This window comes from Camellia sinensis, chromosome 14, assembly GCF_055761805.1.
Source record: "Camellia sinensis isolate YWXY chromosome 14, ASM5576180v1, whole genome shotgun sequence".
NCBI lineage: Eukaryota > Viridiplantae > Streptophyta > Magnoliopsida > Ericales > Theaceae > Camellia > Camellia sinensis.
The window spans coordinates 140,930,174-140,951,740 of record NC_138974.1 but is presented as its reverse complement, the minus strand read 5'-3'; the positions used below and the strand labels follow the sequence as shown (position 1 = coordinate 140,951,740).

At 34.9% G+C, this 21,567-nt stretch overlaps 1 protein-coding gene and 1 pseudogene across 2 annotated transcripts; both read right to left on the bottom strand.

Moving 5' to 3' along the window:
- Positions 1–4,866: 4,866 nt before the first annotated feature.
- LOC145807840 (zinc finger CCCH domain-containing protein 31 pseudogene) lies at positions 4,867–20,712 on the bottom strand (annotated as a pseudogene). Its single transcript, XR_014351268.1, has 2 exons — positions 20,478–20,712; positions 4,867–5,718 (listed from the first exon to the last, which is right to left on the bottom strand). The product of XR_014351268.1 is annotated as a zinc finger CCCH domain-containing protein 31 pseudogene (transcript).
- Positions 15,475–15,804, bottom strand: LOC114297597 (uncharacterized). Its single transcript, XM_082905333.1, has one exon. The coding sequence runs from the start codon at positions 15,802–15,804 to the stop codon at positions 15,475–15,477; it is 330 nt and encodes a 109-aa protein (XP_082761459.1).
- Positions 20,713–21,567: the final 855 nt, after the last annotated feature.

Genomic DNA, 21,567 nt, shown 5'->3' with positions numbered 1-21,567 from the left:
CTTCTATATCTCCGTGGCAGCGGCGGAGCCATGACAGTGACAAGGCTGACTTGAACAAGGGTTGTTTTCATCATCATCATTATCATCATCATCATCATCATCATCATTATCAAGGGCTGATTTGTGAAGTGCTAGTGTATAGATCAAGAACAAGAACCACTCACTATTCATTTCCATCAAAAGATTTTTGAAATGCAGTAGAGTCTCAACTCAAAATCAAAGCTCCGGTCCCTTCTCTTACTTTGGTCCTTCTCTCTCTCTCTCTCTCTCTCTCTCTCTCTAACTCTCCCATGAAAGTGAAAGAGAAACCCAGAAAGCTAAAAAAAAATTATTTTTTATTTTTTCAAATTACTCACCAAAATGACGTCATTTTGGTGAGGGTTAATGTCAACCGTTGGATTGATCACTCTAGAAGATGACTATAGGCTTTTCACTCTAGAGGATCCTAATGCATAGCCATAGGTAGGGATGTAATCGGTTCGGTACGGTCGGTATATAGGTAAAAAATTACACCGAACCGATAATGTCAGTTTTATTATTTTGAACACCAATACAGACCGCTTCTCCCATCAAACCGCACCGAACCGAACCGATTGAAACGGTTCGATTTGGTGCGATTTAATCGGTTTAGGATTTTTCAAACTTAAGCCACTTTTAAATATAATCATTAATCTATAAAAAAAATATATTAAATTAGTTATTTGTCTACCATTGAAACATATCCAATTCATCCGGTTTGGTTCGATTCAAACGGTTTGGTCAATTATAGCCGGTTTGGTTCGATTCAAACGGTTTGGTCAATTTTTTCGGTTTTTCTTACATCCCTAGCCATAGGGTGTATGTTCAAGTGTTAGTATGAAAAAGTAATTCTATGTTGAAGTTTATTCTCAATGGGAAAAGTTACGGATCATGAAAATTTTGTCATGAAAATGATCATAAAAAATTTATGATCCTTGGATTACCTTGATTAGTGTGTGGTACTTTATTCTAAGTGTAATCCAAGGGTCACAAAACTTTCATGATTATTTTCATGAAAAAAATTTCATGATACCTAGCATTGTTGATTCTCAATTCATGCACTGCTGTAACTTTGTCATTTTTGAAAAAATATGAAACTTACCTATTTTTCAAATCTGATTATATGGCATGATATTTGAGGTGTGGAGAGTATTTTAAAATTTCAGTAGCCCCTAATTATGTGTTTTTATGGCCTAAATGATTTTTTATTTTTATTTTTTAAATATGGTCCTATGTTCCAGAAAAATAGTCCACTTCTTTCATTTTTATAAAATTCTAGAAAAATCATCTCATGTTAATTCATACGTTGAAATTTAGAATTTTGAAACCTCTTTCTACCAAAATTTATTTGAGCAAAAGTTATTGGGTAGACTGAGAGAAAAGCTAGTTTTCTTAAAATGTGTCAAATATGGACAGAACTTGGTAAATGGCTTGTAGATTAATTTCTGGTTATGTGATGCGAATTCAATTGGAAATGAAAGTAAACTTATAAATGTGCTTGCCATATTTTTCTTTCTATACCCTCTGTTCTGAAAATTTGCTGAGAGTGAATGAATAAATGCTTGTTGTTTCTAAATGTTTAATTAGCATGTTTGTGTTATATTCTTATTTTTCCATATCTTGTATGCTTAATATTGTGCTATATACTCTGCTCATATGTATTTATATTGTGTTATATACTCCCCCATATGTAAACTCTTGTACGCTTATGCTTGAATGTGACACTTTAAAAACACTCATAACGAGAAACATTGCCGAGTTGGTAATTGGTGATGTTCACATTAATGTTTCGGAATGGCTATTGAAATGATTATGTATGGAATAGATTGAAATGGATAATGTTATCAAAATATGCTAAGTTTTGCACAAGTGATTGTATCGTAGCCCTAGAACAAATCAGTTGTATTTGAACTCTATGCGGCGGTTTAATTTCGCAAGGTGTTGACCATTGTTTTTGTCGTCCCTTTTGAGGTCCTCGATTGGTGCTACACGATATATAATCGGGGTAGGCATCTAGGGTAAGGTCTGCAAAGCAACAATGGGGGGAGTACTGAATAATCCGAGTCCAATCATTACGGTTGGGAGGATGAATCTCTTGGGGGATTGTAGTGGTCTACTAACTTTAATTGTACTAAATCCGCCATTATATTACTATTATCCACTTTAAGTGGTTATTTTATGGTTTATCTTTTACTTGTGAATGGATCGGTTATTATATGGTCTCTGGTTGGGCAAGTTGTTAAGTTGCTTTTATCCTCAATTGTTGGATTTTTGTCTTACAGACAGCTCAGATCATGTCAGATGCTAGTGACCAACTTGCCAATCATTGTATTCGTCGGATCAAGTTGATCAGACAGCTTTACCGTCTATTAGGCCTGGGTTGTGCTGCATTTATTGTCCTGTGTTTCTAGTCATTGGATGAAACTTAATCCAGTGTCCCTTTTTCATTCTACAGATCTTCTATCTAAAGAGTTCGCTTGGGCCTTTCCTTCCTTTCGTGTTGGTGTTTAATTGATTTGGGCTTGAGCTAATATTTTATCCATCCACAATAGGTATACATAAAATGTCTAAATTACCATTTTCATTGAATTTAATGACTAAAATATTTTTTTTAATCGATTTTATTTAATAGAAATAGGCAAATAGTTTAGATTAAAAACAAATCAAAAGTTAGGGTTTAAATTGATAAAATTAAAAATTCAACATTTATTTTGTTATAAAATTCAAACCTTTATGGGTTTTCTTTTAATTTCCCATATATTTTTTTATAAAATTGGGAGATTCTTTGCAAAGTATGCCCTAAAATAAGAAAAAATAGTATTTGTTTGAAAAACATTGCTAATAAAAGCCTAGAGTTAGGAAAGAAAAATTTCAGATAGACTAATTCCATTTTAAACTCCCTTCTCTTTACGTGCATGCGTGTACACACACACACATATATATATATATATATATATAAAGTTAGAAATGTGAATATTAACACTTTAAATAAATAAAAATATAAATAATGAGTGTAAAAATTATAAATGTGATTAGTCACACTTAAAATTATAACATAAAGGTTGCAAGTATCAAACTTTATACTTACAATCAAATAAGCTTATTACAATACTGGCATCGTTAAATCACTAGTATAACTATTTATATTTTTATACACTGAAATTACAAAAATCATCCAATAAAAAAGATATTTGTATCCAAAAATCCTCTATATATAACTTATAAACCACTAAATCTTTTATATATCCTTATTATATTCTTAGAGGCAAAGAAGTCATATCATCATCAATTGACCAAAAAATTCATGAGTATACTTTTTCATTGGGAATTAATTATTTTAATTGACTTTTTAAACTTTTTATAAAGACATGCTGGAAAATGAAGAAAATAATTGACATTTTAATAGTGATTTTAAAATTTTTAACTATTTTAATATGTCCTCAAACTTTTCTACTAAATTTTTATAACAAATAAAAATATATATATCATGAGATAAATTTTACTCTTCCTACTTTTCCTTGAAATTTTACTCTTCGTACTTTTCCTTGAAATTGCGACCCAATTTTGAGAGGAATGTGAGAACTCAACCCACTCCTAACACGAGTGAGGATCCTCTCCTTGCAGCTTCCATGCTTGCGCCCGTCCTTACAGGCCTTCGGGTCTACTTTTAGGCCCAATTTTGATAATCCGAACCGTTCATATTTTATGATTTATTCAGTATATCATACCTGTAAAAAATCAAGTTGATCGGATATCAAAGAGGCTCTTGACTCCTCCTAACACAACCACTCTATTTATTTCCCTACACTCCTTACAAAGTAACAAAGCATAGTAATAAAATAATGTCCTATTTCGTTCATGGAAATGACATGAAATGAAATAAAATAGAAATTTCTTTAGTTTTTTTTTTTTATAGAAGGGTCATTCTATTAGAAAAACAAAAAGTTAAAAGACGATTTAATTTGTAATGTATTTATTATTTTTCAAGTCTAACCAAACATAAAAATAAATAATTTAATAAAATAATAATTCCATTCCACTTTATTTCAATGGGAGCATTTTGCCTCCAGTCCTTAATCGAACTAGATGGTACTGTTCGACTTATGGGGGCCCACCACGGGTCTCATTTTGATAATCCGAACCGTTCAATGTATAAAACTCGTTGAGTACTATATACCTGTAAAAAATCACATTAATCAGATATCGATAGCTATCTCATCTTATCAATTTTTTGTCAATTATTAAATTGTTCACCGTCTATTTTTTTTATACAAAACTGATTTGATCATATAACTATCGATATCCGATCAACGTAATTTTTTTATTGATATATAGTACTCGACGAGTTCTATATATTGAATGGTTCAGATTATCAAAACGAGACATGTAAATCCCCACAGGCCAAACAACACCGTCCAATCCGATTAAGAACCGAAAACAAGCTGCTCCCTATTTCAATAAACCAAACACTATCTAACTCTTTCCTTCCAAATGGAATTTAGTGTGGCCGAACTGACATATGCTAAAACAAGCCTGGTATAATAATAGCTTCTTCCTTCCTTGAAGGAGTATCCAAAGGCTTCGCTGGTCACTTTTAGCTGCAATTCTTTAACCGCTAAATTACGCATCCATCTCCTCAATAGAACACACCAGCAGCTATTAAATTGAACTTACGACCCGATATAAGTGGCTTGTTCTCAGTCATAATTCTTTCTCGTTACTTGGGGGAATGTCCATAAACAAGACGCCAAAAATAAAAAAGTAAAGGTAAATAGCAGATAGTACAGTTAAATATTATAGCTCATATAAGAAACAAAACCAGTGACTGGAAAATGCTACAATGCCAGTCTAAGTTACATTGCACATGGGTTTCATAGCACAGCTAGATCTCAAAAGTAGAACTCGCAGCACAAGCACCACTATGCATAACAACCAGAGAACCAAAACATCTTCATACTCCTGATTTGCGCAACTCGGCAGCTCCATATGCAAAGTGGCATCTTTCTCCAAATGTGCAGGAGCCCTTTGCAAAATTCTCACACATCTTCGTCTTGTAGTTGCTTGCTGCTGGATGGGATGAGGCTGGGGCTCCAGGGGTCTTTGCATGGCCACCCATTGAACCAACACTCACAATTAACTCTCTTACCATGGCACTTGCTTGCTTGATCTGATCAAATGTACCCACAAGTTCAATGTTTCTAAGATTTGCATCTGATTCATGGTCTCGAATAGATAGCTTCACCCCTGTTTGGCGACAGATCTGCTTGGAGTTCACACCCCCCCTTTCCTATGATTGCTCCGGCAAGAGAAGCATCTACACTAATTTTGGCAGTGGCTGAGTCACCAAAGCCAGCGACAGGAGCTGGTGCAGGTGGCTCTATCCGGCCTGGAAAACAGCTTAGAATAGCTCCCATGGCACGAGAATCATCCTGTGATGGAGCAACAGGCTTGCCAAGTTCCCACTCACCATGGGCAAAATGGCATTTGTCACCAAACTTGCAGCCTTCGGCAGTATTATATTTGTTGCATATTCGGGTTTTAACACCAGATGGGGAAGAACCATCTGGGATGGGAGGAGGTGCAGCCATGTTTCTTGAAACAGGAGCTGGAGCCAGGTTCATCATCTGTGCAACAGCATTATACCCACCGGGCACATAGTGCAGGAAGTGGCAGTTCTCCCCAAATGGACAGCCAGCAGTGCTGCAATCCATAACATGAACCAAAATCAGATCATACACAACAAGACATTGAATCCCATGGACAAAACCCAAGGGTTGGATGAGTTGCTAAGGTAGCGGACCCAAGGTCCCGGATTCGAAACCTATACCAACCTCTTTATAGCTCTTGACTGAAATTGGGAGATGAGGGGTGGGTTCCTCGACATCCTCTCCCCGGGTTGGTTTATAGGGTTGGGTCATAAACGGGGCTCGGCCTTGGGGGTTCCCAGGTCATAAAAAAAAAATCTCATAGACAAAACAAATCCAAAGACTCAACACATGTTACACAGTAGCAGTATTGCTTTCATTGAAACTCAATTCAAAGACATACAACATAATCAAGAACTATCACTCTGGTTAAGTGAATGAGTATATGTAGGCAAGGATCAATTTTGCACATTTAAATATAGAGCAAACTTCACTTTACCCCTTTGTGGTTTGAGCCGGATGCTGATTACCCCTTGACATTCGAAAATCACCACATAACCCTCATGTGGTTTATAGACTAAGACGCACACTAACTTCTGTTAACCGAACATGTAAATTTACCTTTATACCCCCGTCTTTTTCTTCTCTCTTTTAAACCTACAAATATACACACACACACACACATATATATATGTATATACACAGCCAAAAAAGAAGAGAAATTTTTGTTATGTTAAAAAATGCTGCCATAGCACTAGGGAAAACACTCATTTTCAACCTTATGTTTTGTTACTTATGTAACTTATCTACGTCTCTGAGTTTGGTCATGTCAATGAAGAGAAGTGCCATTGGAAAGGGTTTTATTTTACTAGGAAAATATGAAGTTTCAAAAAATCAAAGAGAGGACTTGGTTGTGCTGTGTTATGTTTATTGTCATGCACAGATGTTGTTTGGTAATTTTTTTTTGTTTATTAAAAAAAAAATTGGAACTTATTTTCAGTAGCTAAAATCACAAAATTGACCTTTTTTTTTTGAAGAATTCAAACTCCATTAAGAACACTGTCAATTAAAAAGATAAACAATTAACTACCAAAACAGCAACAGACAAATTTCTGGTTTACTCTGCCAAAATGTTTTCGAAAAGCAATCAAACAAATAGGTGCTTACTCACTGCTTGTCTCTCTCACTTAAGAACTTTTGCTACAAATTTCGGTAAAGAAACTGAAATGAACCATCCAATTGGGACAACCAATAGCAACCAAAATGGATATGGGTTTGGATTTGTATATGTGTACTGGGTTTGTATATGATCAAAAAAATGGGTTTGAATTTGTGGATTTGTTTACAACAAAAAAGATCTCTCTCCATAGTAGAGACCCAGATTGGATTGGCCGAAGATCATGAACACTCCTGATCTAGAGTTGGAGCCCATTGATGGAGATGGAGCATCTTTAGCAGCTTGATATCACCATTTTCTTTGCTATAAAGGAAGAATGGCAAGCTTTTGTAAATTTAAAGATTTTTTTTTTTTTTTTTTTTTTTTGGGGGGGGGGGGGGGGTATTTTGGTCACAAAACATAGCTTATACTCTCTTTAGCAGCTTGATATCACCATTTTCTTTGCTATAAAGGAAGGAGGGCAAGCTTTTGTAAATTTAAAGATGTTTGTTTTTTTTTTTTTGGGGGGGGGGGGGGTATTTTGGTCACAAAATATAGCTTATACTCTCTTCATGGGCATGTTAACCTCATAGCCCGTTTATTTGGATGAAAAAGCTAACTGTGCGTTTTAGTCCACAAACCGCATGAGAGTTACGTGGTAATTTCCGAATGTCATGGGGTAATCCACACTCGGCCCAAACCACAGGGGGATAAAGTGAAGTTTGCCCTTCAATATATAGGAACACAATCAAGCTTTGCAAAATGCAAAATTCAATGAAAGCATAAATGAGCAAAATTGATGAGCTCCACAAGTTTGTATGGTTTAGACATGAAAGAAAATAAAGCAAGCATCTTTTGGCTGCATGACGATAGAGAAGAACATAGACAAAACCAAGCAAATAAGGAAAATGGAGGCAAAAAGCAACCTGATAAAAAAATTAAAAGAAGCATACATCATTCAAACATCTGATTATAATGGGTGAAAAACTTTCAGCTGCTTGCTTGATGGGATATTCAAAACCATAATCAGATCAGAGTACAGAACCAAGCAAAAACCGACAATCCCCCAGATAGATAGTAATGGAGCCAAGATTTTGGCTCAGGAGTTGAAACCAAATTGAGATTATTACAATCAACTGAACCAGATTATCATTTGCCAAAGCTACACGTTAGTTATATGGTGAAGTTAAACAATCAATTTTTTCGCTGATTTTCTTTTTTTTTCTTTTTTTTTTATTTTTAATTCGACTTTCAATTTTAGTTTCTAAACATGGTGGTCATCATAATTTAAAATGCAATCACTATGCCTCTATAAAAATAAAAATAAAAAAATTAAGGACAAAATTATACCAAGATACACACGAAAGAAAGATAAAAAGCGTACGGACAGAAATGAGACAGAAGAGAGAGACATAAAATAAAATTTATAAGAGAAGATTTGAAGTGACTAATTACATGGATTTTGTTATAAAATTAAAAAAATAAAAATAAGAAGAAGAAGAAGAAGAAGAAGAAGAAGAAGAAAGAAAAAAGTACAAAAATTTACGGGTTATACTTGAAACCTAAAAAGAACAAATTTTTAAAAAATAAAAATAAAAATAAAAATAATTGAGGGGCTTTGGCCCCTCCTAGCCTTAATGTGGCTCCGCCACTGCAAATAGATAAAACTAGCAAGTTGACCATGCAAGCATGCAAGGGGAAACAAAAAAAATTGCACATTGCTGTCAGTTTTGCTTTTTCTTTTTCCACAGCAGAATTGATATGCCTTAAATTCACACTGCAGCCACGTCTTTAAACAAGACTAATTACTTAGTTTCAGATCCTTGTTCTATTTGTACTTGTGCATCTCCCCTACAAGCAGGCATGAAATTGAGAATCCAACGCAGTCTTCTGTTTTTTACTTCGTTTTGGGCTTATGTGTCTCCCCCAATCAAAGTGATCCCCCTCTTTTCGATTTCCATTGATTGGGGTGCCCATTTGTCAGGCCTAGTCTTAGGGATGTTTACTTATTCGATCTTTTAGTTAGTTTTTGTATCCCTCGCTGTATGAGGACATCTTGTCCTCCCTTTGTTATTGTTTTTCTCTTTTCAATAAAATATCTTTTGTTGCTTCTCTAAGTAAAATAAAAAAAGAGATGAATTACTTGGTTCAGATCCTCATTCTATTTTGCTTGTGCATCTCACTACAAGGCAGCCTGAAATTGAGAGTCCAGACCATTCTTCTTTTTTAACTTTTGTTTAGGGGTTGGGAACTTAATCATAGGCTACAGCTAGCATAGTTGAGTTGGTCGAATATAATTGACTGTAAATTACAGTTACCATCCCTAGACTTTCACCAAAATCTCACTTTGACCCCCCACTTTCAACTGACATTCAACCGCTTACACTTCAAGTCAAATTGCAGTGTCACTATTCCACCAATCTACCATTAATGAGGCTGGCAGAAAAAAAATTTAATTTTTTTTTTTTAAAAAGGACCAAAGTGAAATTTTGATGAAAGTACGATGACTAAAGTGAGATTTTGATAAAGTGTAGGGATGCCAATGAGATGGACACAAGGATAATATTGTAACTTGACTTAAAAGGTAAGAGCATCCCTAGCAGTCTCCCTAAACCCACACCTTACCTATTTTAAGGGATTGAAATCCCAAAACACACCTCCATCGGCTCCCCTAAACAACCCCCCAAATATAAGTGTTGCTACAATGACTCCCTATTTGTGGGAAGTCACTGTAGCTCCCTTATATCTAATAAAAGACGTGAAGAAAAGTCTTTCCGGACGTTCAGGACGTAAGCCTGGATGTCTTGTGATTGCCCTGTAGCTGAAGAAAAAAAACACAAAATTGGCTTGACCGGTAGACCAGCCGGTCATCCGGCCGGTTGATGCGCCGGTCGACCGCTCTGCTTTCCATGTGCTACTGCTTTGCTTTGCCTTCATAATAATTAAAAATATTATTTTCACAAAATAGAAAAAGTGTTGCTGCTTTGCTTTCATAAAAATTAAAAATATTATTTTAATAAAATAGAGAAAGAATAAGGAGTTTGTTGGGGGAGGTAGATGAAAAAGTGATTCCTAAAATAGGGAATGAATTTTTTAATAATATTTTAGGATAAAATTTAAATAAACTGCTGGGATGCTCTAAGGGCTTAACTAACAATAAAAGTTTAGGGATCAAAATGACATTTCGGTAAAATTGCAGGCATGCTAACTATAATTAACTCTATAATTAATTATGTATGTATAACCATATCATATGCAAAGACACCCGAAAGCAAGGTAAAAAAGTCAGGTTGCTGATGATAACTTCGAAGGTTTTGAACATTATGAGAGAATTATCTCAAGAATGAACAATTGACGATGAGAATCAAATCCAAACAAACTTGCAGGAACTTTTAACCTGGGAACCACACCAAAATATTTTACATCTCTCTGGAAAGGATAGCCATTGATTACCACCAAAGAAAATCAAGTCCAAGGAGAAAACTTTGCTTGATCTCCTGCAATCACCATAGTGGACTCCTTCCATTCCTTGATATTCCATTGTATCTCAGATGAACATCCAATTTTATGTCTTCGTAGAGAATGAAATATTTTTTATAGATTTTTATTTCCTATGTGGATTAATAAACAATCAAAATTAACAAAAACCAACACCAATTCAATATATTAAGAAATTAAAAACACTCCTTTAAGTAACTCTTATCATTTATATCTTTTTCATGGATCATCTATTAATTACTTAAAACTAAGCAAAAGGTAATAAGCATTCAACGTCCAACATCTATCAAAAGCCCTAAAAGGGGGGGAAGAAAACTACTAGTTGGTGTGTCCCTGACATGTTCCTGCCATGTCCCCTAAAAACAAATTAATTAAACTACATGTCCCTGTGTTCGACATGGCTATGGCACCTATGTTGGAGTATTGGAGCTTCATAGGCCCTACACTTCTAAGGGGGAAAAAAACTACTCTTCTACAGTATCCAGTCCTTTCTTCCAAAGCCAATGCTAACAGAGTCTCTTAGTATAGCCTAAAAAATTATAGAGTCCAATGCAATGCCTTTGAAGTATTACTCCACAAGACAAGCAATACAAGATTAGTTCCTCCAAAGTAGCAATATGTACAAATCTGATAAACAATCACATTGAACTTTTAAACATTTATGGAGGAATTACAACACAATGACACAGAGAAAAAAATTATAAATACATGTGGGGTGCAAGTTATTCCATGGTGACTTGCACCCCTCTATCTTTGTGTAAAAAAAAAAAAAAATTGTTTCATTGTGAGGTAATTATCCCAACACTTATTAGGTTTTAAAAACACCAAATTAAGCTAACATTAGGTGCAGAAGGTTGTACCCAATGCGTGAGGCTCCTGCTTTTGGGAGAGGGAGATAGGCAGCCTTACCCCATCTTTTTCATGAAGAAACTAATTCCCAATAATAATAAAGCTAGACAAGAATTTATCATATACAAAGTAATGGCAACGGTATCTCAGCTTCTTTAAGGCAAAGATAAAGTTCAATTTGTTACATTATTTAGGACTAAAGAGAATCTTTTAAGAGAGCAATAGTATCCCACATTCAACAGAGGAAATGGTGAGAAAAGCAATGAGCAGCAGTGACAAACATGTACTCCAATATGTTGAATGACAGCTTTTGTTTCCCAAAAGAGTTTATGTTAATGGAAGTCCAATTAAACAAATATATATTTCATATTCAAACTAAAAATTACCAAAACAAAATAAATTTCCAATTTAAGTTCAACCTACAAATTACACAAAAATTAAATTTTACATTCGACCTACAAATTACCTAGGAATCACGTCTTTTCAAATTTTAAATAGATATTACAAGTACTTTAATCAGCATCATAAGCTTAGTAAATGTTAGAAGGTCCATTCATGTGAAGGTGTTCAATTTCCAAAAACTTGAATTATGCAAAATTAATATAACTTGAACCTCCGACAATTAACTGTTTATATTTTTAAAACTGAGTTAACCTCTATTAACTAACAGTTTTTTTCGAGGAACTAAAATTATCATGCTGAGTGACTTGATACTTCTATCAATAAATAATTAACAAATTTCTAAGAAACTTGTCTGATTATATTATTATCAGAAAATACACAGGTATGTCATCTATAAATGATTAGCAATGCTTTTTTGTAACTAATAACAAATAGTAATTAGAACAATGCCTTTTTGGGGGTGAAAAAAAAGTTCCTAACCCTAGGAAGTATGTACGTAATGTATCCCACATGTTGTGTTGAAAATCATGGACTTGTGAGCAAGTTCTCTCCTCAGTGAAATCAAAGAGAAATTTATTACTAAATAATTTTGTTAATTAATATTTTTTAGATCTCCCATATCACAAGGCTTTTTAAATCTCCTAATATTATTAGGTTTTCAGAGGGTCAACGTATATGTATCTCATACACAAAAAACTAGTATGATTAATAATTAGGGAAAAATCCATTTAACCTCCCTATGGTATAACCCAATAGCACTTAACACCCACCCCCCACCCCTTACATTAAAAAATAGATAATGAACCCCCATGTGGTTTTAGTCATTTTGCATTCTACTTCCTTACCGCCATAAATTGGGTCCAAACTAACAGAATATATACTACACACACATCAATTGAGAGTAGAAATTAAAAGTCTTAATGTTAAAGTCAAAATACACTATGATAAGAAGACAAATATACCCTTCACCTTCTTCGCCCAAAAAAACATATCTCAAACTTTAACCCTTTCTTCCTCCAAAAACCTAACACTCTTCCACTTCCAGCCACCTCCACCACCACTAGACACGTCCTCACCACCTCGTCACTCCCAACCACCATTAGACACCATTCCAACCATTCCCTACCACCCAAGGTTCTGAAAAGCGGTTGCAGTCGCCGTAACGGTGGCGGTGGCACGGTTGCAGTTGCGGGGTGTAAAGGTCATAGCGTAACGGTTGCGGTAACCGAAACCGTGAATTTTTTTATTTTTCGCACAATTTGAAAAAAACTTACCGATACGCACATTTTTTTTTCATAATCATATTTATTGGGTTTTAAAATAAATATTGATCAATTTTTATAAATTTTTAAGTTTAATCCAATATATTTCATATTTTTAAATCACTATAAACTGAGTTCTTTATATTTTATTTTAATAATTAATGACTTTATATTATACAAAAAAATCAATCACTAACTATTATATATAAGATAAATAATGACAAAAGTAAGAGAATAAATAAAAGCCTAAATATATATATATATATATTAATCAAGCCAACTAGATAATGATCACACTTATTATTATTATTATTATTATTATTATTATTATTATTATTATTAAACAATATATAGATAAACACACACAAACAAAATGGTTGAGTGATAGCAGCTGAATAGAATAGCATAGGTCTTACAGTTTCAACAAATCAATAATATATTCTTCATCTTCCCTCTTGTCTGTCTCTCTATCTTTTGTTCCTCCATCTTCCCTCTTCTCTCTCTATCTCTCTTCCCCCATTTTCAACTTCTTTTTTTTTCGAAAGAAGCAATTCGGAGCGTAACAGGCCGTCACAGCACCGTTACGACCGCTATATCAGCCGCTACAGCCGATTATACCTGTGAATCTCAATCGCACTGCAAAAGCGACCGTAACGGGTGGCGGTAACTACCACAACCGTTACGTAACGACGTTACGTAATGGTTGCGGCCGCTTTTTAAAACCTTGCTACCACCACTAGATAACTCCCCTGCTTACCCTTACCACCACCAAACATCTCCCCCGCCACCATTAAAAATTAGTGATTACTTAATGAAAATCACCACCAAAACTGGTTGAAAACTGCTGAATTAATATAGAAAATCCATGATTGCTCAATAGAAAATCAATGAGTGATTTTTTTTATTAGCAAATCAATCATACATGGAACATCAATGAGTTGATCTGTGTTGTTGATATCAACTTCAATGCGTTGATAATATATGTGCAGCAGTGTGATGATTACTTAATGGATTAGTGTATTGAAATGAGGTTAAATTAATTGGGTTAAAAAATAACAATTATGGGACAGTTTATAGGGTCATGTCGGACCGTTGGAAAATGCTAACCGAAATCAAATGTCGGGACAGTTTATAGGGTCATGTCGGACCGTTGAAAATGCTAACCGGAATCAAATGTCGGGACAGTTTATAGGGTCATGTCGGACTGTTGAAAATGTTGCACCCTCAAAAGGTGTGCCCAAGCTGTCAAAAGGCGTGCCATCAAAAGGCGTGCCCAATTCATCAAAAGGCGTGCCATCAAAAGACGTGCCATCAAAAGGCGCGCCCATGTTGTCGGCGAGCGTCGAGCGGCGCATGATGCGCGTGTCTGCCGCTTCGGCAGGGTCTTTATAAATCGAAGCGGAGGCTGAGGCTTGGAAGCATAACAAACCAGTCTGAAACCTCTGAACCTTTGCAGTCTGAAACACTCTGTAAACACTCTGTAACCAACCTTTCTCTGAAACACTCAGCAACCCATAACATGGCCTCTTCGTCCCGTCCAGCTAACCAGAACATGGCCTCCTCTTCCCGTGGGCTGCTTACGCTCTTTCCAGAACTGAATGAGTCCACAAGAGAAATAACAGGTGCGGTGGCCAGTGAACCTCAACCAAACACCTCTGTGTTTGCTCCGTTGAACTTTCCGATGCGGTCGGTGGAGCAAAGAATGGCAGTGCAGTCAGATGTGGAGGCCAATCAATATACCTTGAAGTCATGTGTGGAAACCATGACGGCGGTCACAAATTTGTCGAACCGGCTGCAGAGTAGGACAAATGAGGTGCAGCAGTTAAACTCCCAGCTGGCTCTGCTCCAACGCATGTATAAGGATGCGCGAGCAGAGATAAGCGTGCTAAGGGCAGAAAACAAGGAGCTGAAGCGGAAGGCCACCGTGATGTTTCGATTTGGAGGTCTACCATATGCTGCAGTGGAGGAGCAGGGAGTAGTGATCATGCCCAGTGGACAAGGAAGTACTGAGGCAACACCGGCAAGGGCCGCCCAGGACGGAGGCAAGAAGAAGAGACCCGCAGCAGAGTAGAGAAGAAAAATCCCACCTGTGGATGTGATTTTTGTGGTTTTGTTTGGTTGTTGTTGTTGTTGTTGTTTTTTTTTTTTTTTTTTTTTTTTTTTTGGTGTAAAATTGTGATCGGGGTTGATCCCGGCATGAAGAAATGACAAGTTTGTGGAATGTTGTTGGTGTTATTTTGTGTTGTTGTTTTGGTGAATAATAAAAATAAAATAAAAGAAAACAATGGAGAAAGAAAATAGATAAAAATATTTGAAAATGGTGATGCTCACTAATAATGGTAGGGATAGGGGAAATATATGATAATAAAAATATATAGATATATATATATTAAAATAAAATAAAAAAAAGAGTGTAACGTGGGTGGAATAAATTAAGGAAAAGGATGGAAGACAATGTCTGGTGGAGAGAGGGACCAGAGAGAGAGGGAGTGGATTGATTAAAAAAGATGGGATGAAAAAGTGTTGGGTCAAAAGTGGTGGCGAAAGTCACATAAAAATTGATTAAAAATAAATAAAGAAGTGGGAATGGAAGCAAAAAAGGGGACAAAGGCAGTGGAAAACATGAATGTAACCACGTGATCGCCTACTGAAATGCCTTGGACTGCACACTGCAAGCATCAGAACCCATACTGTTTGTAGCGGGTGCTGGTGCAGAAGCTGCTTCGGAGACGACAGTTTCGAGTTGAATGGTGCGAGGAACCACCACTGCATCGACAGCCCTATGTGCCACAGCACTGCCAGTACCAAATGCCATGCCTTGAGCTATTGTAGCACTAAGGCCTCCAAGTATGGATCCACCACTGCCACCTTGAACAGGAGCTGGAGGAGGAGCTTGTCTTGCTGGCTGAGGGGGATTACGCACTGGTGCAGGACGACGAGGTGCTGATCTTCCACCGGAGCTTCGGCGAGCCATGGCTCGTCGATGAACAGAATAGAAGAGGAGAGAGAGACAAGAATTGGATTTCTTTTAACTTGTGTTGTGTGAAATGCAGAGACTGGGATGGGACGAGAACAGAGGAAGCTTCAAGGAAGAAAATTGGTGGTGATGGGTTGACTAGGTGAGTCAAGGACAGCGACTCGAAGGAGTTGGGCGTGAAGGTGGTGGACTCGAAGAAATATCAAGGTATGTGTAGAAAATTCTAGGGGACTAGGTTGAGGTCCGGCGGACGGCTAAGGTGCGGTTGCCGCCCGCCGGGGAAGCGAAAAATAGTAGGTTCTAAACCTGCTCTGATACCATGTTAAATAAATTGATGTATATTATTGATTGATGTTTGATATTCTGTCTATTACAAATGGTTCCTTATATAGATGTAGGTGTAGTGGATGGTGGTGGTAGGTGAGTGTAGTAGGTGAGTGTGTGGTAGGTGATGGTAACTGTGTGGTAGGTGATGGTAAATTTTAACAATTCTCAACATCACCACCTTTGAGTCAACTAAAGTCGGGAAAAGGCTATTTCACTGTAGGTTGTTAAAAAAGAACAATCACTTTGGAAAACAAATAGAAAAGATGGCAAAGGCAAAAGGAAAAATAAACTTGTGTAACGGCTTTGATATTCCCAGTTCATTAATGCCATTACATAGTTTTTCTTTGTGACAATAGTAGAGAAGATTCTCACTACAAAGTATACAATTAATAAATACTATATACATGTTATGATATTATAATTTATATTAGATAGGTAAAGATTTGAACCTAAAAAACTTCATGCAAGGCTTCGATTTGCTTCCTATACCACTTGATAAGGAGTCCATTTCTGTTACAAAACATTAATTACTTTTTCCCAGTTAGAATTTCTGTGGATTCCTTCATTTGTATAATCTAGTGAATTACCTAACAGATGTTATGATTACACCTGACCAGTAAAAACTTCATTAGAAAAAGTTGCATTAATATATTTGAAGCTATAAAAAAAAAATGCAAAATTAAGATCTTTGAACTTCATAGTTATGTAAAAAGAAAAAGATAAGCTAAAGCTAATTTATTTTCTCCACACCATGTCCACTGATTTCGACAGACACATTTGTTTCACAGTTCATTTTTTTTTTTTTGGGATAAATTGTTTCATATTTCAATTTATGTAGCATAATACAATAAATGGCGGTTTTAGTGGCCCAATTGCTATGAAAAAAATGGTGAGGAATGATTTATATAGTTGCAAAAATAGATGTTTTGAACTCCAAATGTATATGTTAGTATATATGGGTACGTATATAACTATACAAGTGAATAAACATATACATACAAGTACAAATGAATTTATATATATGCACATATATATATCTAAAGTGTGTATGCACAAATATGTAGACATGTTTACTTTTTTAACATATGACAATAGAGTATTAAACATTTTTAACATTTTTAACATGAAAAAATAAAACACTTCATGTTGATAAAACTACTTTTTTAAAACATTTCATGTTGATGAAACTCTTTCTCACTTGTGAAAGCTTATATCAAAATGATAAAACTATATAAAAATGATAAGTGTATTTTCTACTTTTTTAACTTAAATGCCAACCAAACCCTAGAAATTGTTGAAAACATTTCATGTTCAAACAAAATAGAACATAGGACACCATTTGATTACTCAAGAAAGGTAGAAAATACTCCACTTATACACGCATAATTGAGTGAGTTTATCAACCATGCTAATTTTCATTATAAAAGAAAACAAGTAATTAGCTTCCATTGAAATAAGTGCACGGTTCATTGTGTCTTCACAGATAATTATTTTTTCACAGTAGCTAGTTTTAGCATGAAATAGTCACAAAAATTATGGGTGTGTTTGGTTTGTGTTTTGAAACATGTTATTTGGAAGAAAATTTTCAAAAATATGTTTGGTTACAAATTTTCTCAAAAAAATTCCAAAATTACTTTTACACATCAATTAATCACTTTTTTTCTCTCCTCTCTCCTTCTTAATCACTTTTGCTCTCACACACATCTACTCCATTACAACAAAATATCAAATCATCCCTAACTCCCAAACTCCACAACTATTTTCAAAATATACAACCAAACAAAACAAAACAAAACAAAACAAAAAAACTCTCTCCCCCAAATTTTTTTTTTTAGATTTATCTTAATACACAAACCAAACACACCCTATATTTCTTTGCATTTATGGCTCACTTTGAGTGTTATAAATTTTAGAGTTTGTTTGTAGTTTAAAATAATTATTGCCCAAAATCAACTAGAACGTCGAATGCAACCCTTTATTCATGTCCGCCATCTGCTTAGGTTTTGTTGTTCTTCTGATTATTATTATAATAGTTAATATAGGTACAAAGGGATACAACAAACCCTTCAGTCATTTCAATGAATGGGGCATGTTAGGTTTATTTTTGTAATTGAAAATTAAGGAAGTTGCTTACTTAAATCCAATAGCAAACCCCAATTGACAATAGGGGAAAAAAATTCAAGTTTCAAGGGGGACAAAAAAAAAAAAAAAAAAAAAAAACATAAACCCCTAGAAAAAGTACAATCAAAGAAATACTGTTAAAGACCATGAGTGACAAAAGAACTGAAAATAATATAGAAAAGAGAACACATAAACATATTCTAACACCAAGCCCAACTTGGGGGTAGGCCATCAAGGCAACTGCATTGGGTCCCCAAGTTTTGTATAAAAATGGGGGCCCCAATTCATATATGCCTTCATAGTAGTATTAGAAAAATTAAAAAAAATAAAAACAAAATAAAAAAAATATATGACCAATCTAACTATTAATTCAGCCTCTAATTTTGTATAAATTAAGTGCTTGTTTGGCATCATCTAAAAAAGACAAAAAGTCACTAAAAAAGCAAAAAAGGTTTATTCTACTCACAATGTTTGGGTGGGAAAATGGGGTTGAGTACTCAAAGGGCAAAAAGATATTTTTGCCCTTCACTAACATGCACAGCTCACGGCTGTTTAAGGGGGAAAAAAACAAATGGTCAAACAATGCACCAGTGTAGCTCAATGCACTATGAGAGAGGGGAAGTGACAAGTGCTCAATGCACTATCAGAAGGGTAGGAAGGTAATTTTGGTATTTCATACAATATTTTAATATACATTTTTTGTAAAAAGTCAAAAGGTTATCCTAAACAACTATCTTTTTTTCTCTACTTTTTTAGCCAAAAAGTCAAAAAGTGCACTTATATAGTTCATCTCAAACAACCCCAAACAATTCGGAGGAAAATAGAATATATTAGCATTGACATTCCCAGTTTCAATATTTCTTCTTCCTAATCCTTGTTGTGTCTGGCTGTAAGCGAGAAGATGGCGTCAAGCGTTCTTCAGTGTCTGATGAAGTCCTATCTTTATTTCTTTTATGCATTTTAATTGAAGAACTTTTACATTTTCCATTTCATTACAATTAAATCGGTCAAAGAAAACTACTACATTTCATCATGAAAGAAGTACAGAGTAAAGGAAATATACAAATGAAAACATTTCTGATGTCTAAAGAAAACCAGATGTTATAAAAGTAGTTCCATTGGATGGGAAGTTGTTTATTGTTTATAGGTAGGGGGGATAAATGAACCAAACAACTTGAGCTCGACTTGTGTTCAACTCGTTAAAAAATTCGTTCAAGCTTAATTCATTAAGTAAACAATTTGGGAGTCCATTAAAGTTTTCAAACCAAGCTTGAATAGCGCTGATTGCTCGTTCAGCTCGGTTCAATAAGCCTAAAACTATATAAAAATACCAAACTACTCGAGCTCGGCTTGACAAAAGCTTGCTTGAGATCAGTTCAAAAGTTTAATGAACCAAACTTGAAGAAATTTTGAAACTTGTTTAACTTATCAAACCAAGCTTGACCAGTTAATTTTTTGGCTCATTCAACCCGTTTATCACCCCTATTTATAGGTAATGAATAGGTGGTTGTTTAACCTCCAATTTGTAGAATATGTATATCTATATATATATATATATTTTTTTTTTTTTTTGGGGTGCTCTTTGAACACCAGGTTTCAATCTTCTTTTTTCTTTTTTTTCTTTCTGAATCCATTAAATTCTTGGTGTGCTGTTTTGTTTTGCCCTAACTATTTTGGTTTCAATCATTGCAGATATATGGGTTCATTACATAATCTGTGGTTGTGGATTGAATTTTTTGTGGTGGGCATTGAATTTGTTGTGGTTTGTGGTTAGTATAGTTCTGGATACGAAAGGGAGGAAAACAAACAAACAAACAAAAGGCAAAAAGCAAAAAGCAAAAGGTAGTAAAATTAATCAAATCTCAAGCGGGACCTCTTGATTTCCCCTTTTTTTTTTAATTGTAAATATATAAAAGGGCCCCATCCAAAGAGATATAACTCAGGGCCACCTTATGCAAACCAGTGACTTGGATATAAACTCACAAATACTATGAACAACATGACGTTATAAAGAAACACGAGCACACAGTCTCTCCAAAACAAGATCACCCATAATAGAGCAAAACTAAACTCACACCAAAACTCCTACACATACATATCTACATAATATCCATACAGGCCTATACATGTGTATATTTTTGTGTGTGCGTTTTTGAGAGAGACACCCAGATTTCAAGGGGAAAGAAGAAAAAAAAAAAAAACAAAACAAAACAAAAACGAACCTTGCTTGGATTTCTTCACACCGCCATTGGAGTTGAAGCGCGTAACAGGCCTAGCTCTCTTGCGAGTATCCATAGCAGCTCAACAGACAGATCGAGATCCGAAACAATCAACAAACAAAGATTTGAAGAGAGAGAGAGAGAGAGATCAAAAAAATTGGCCCTGAAAGTAAAGAAAACCAGAAGCCCTAGTGTGCTACAACAAAAATCTATGGTGGAGGCAAAAACCCTAGCAGGGTTTTGCACCGAGTTTTTTGGATTTTGTTTTTAGTGATTATTTTTTAAATTTTAAATATTTTTTTTATTTTTTTAGATATGCCTTAATTACATGTATCTAAAAAGTAAAAAAATTGTGAAAAAATATTTAAAAAATTAATAAATACAAAAAAAATATAAAAAATGTACTAAATTCTTGTATTTTTTTGTATTTTTGATATTTCGTGAATTTTTAAAAGTTTTTTTTACAAATTTTTTATTTTTTAAGTGTATTTATGTTAGATGTATCTAAAAAGTAAAAAAATTATTTAAAATATTAAAAAAATTCAATAAAAACAAAAAAAAAACACGAAAAATAAGAAAGTAGGATTTTCTGAAAAGAATTTTCTAAAAACTCAAACCAAGCATGGTGATTATTATTATTATTGTTATTATTATTTTTTTTTTTTTTTTTTTTTTTTTTTGTATATATATACATATAAGGCTCACAAATCAGAGTTCAAATCTAGTAGACAGTGTGAATTGGATTCCGCGGATACAACGTCACCACCACACTCACGGAAAAATTATTAGGCAGTGCAGTGTCAACAAGTAAGAATGGCAACGGAACGGGGCGGGGCGGGGAATCACCTCCCCGTCTCAGATCCCCAAAACTACAAAAATTTCCGATTCTCGATGGAAAACTCATCACTCCCCCCACCCCCGCCCCTAACGGGATCTGGTTTCCCCTTCCCCGACCCTAGAAAATCCCCGTACTCATCATCAACAACATCATTCAGCAACATCATCCAAAAAAAAAAATTTTTCATCAACAAAAACATCAACGGCAGCATCTTAAAAAATATATATATATCAACAACATCAACAGGGCAGCAAC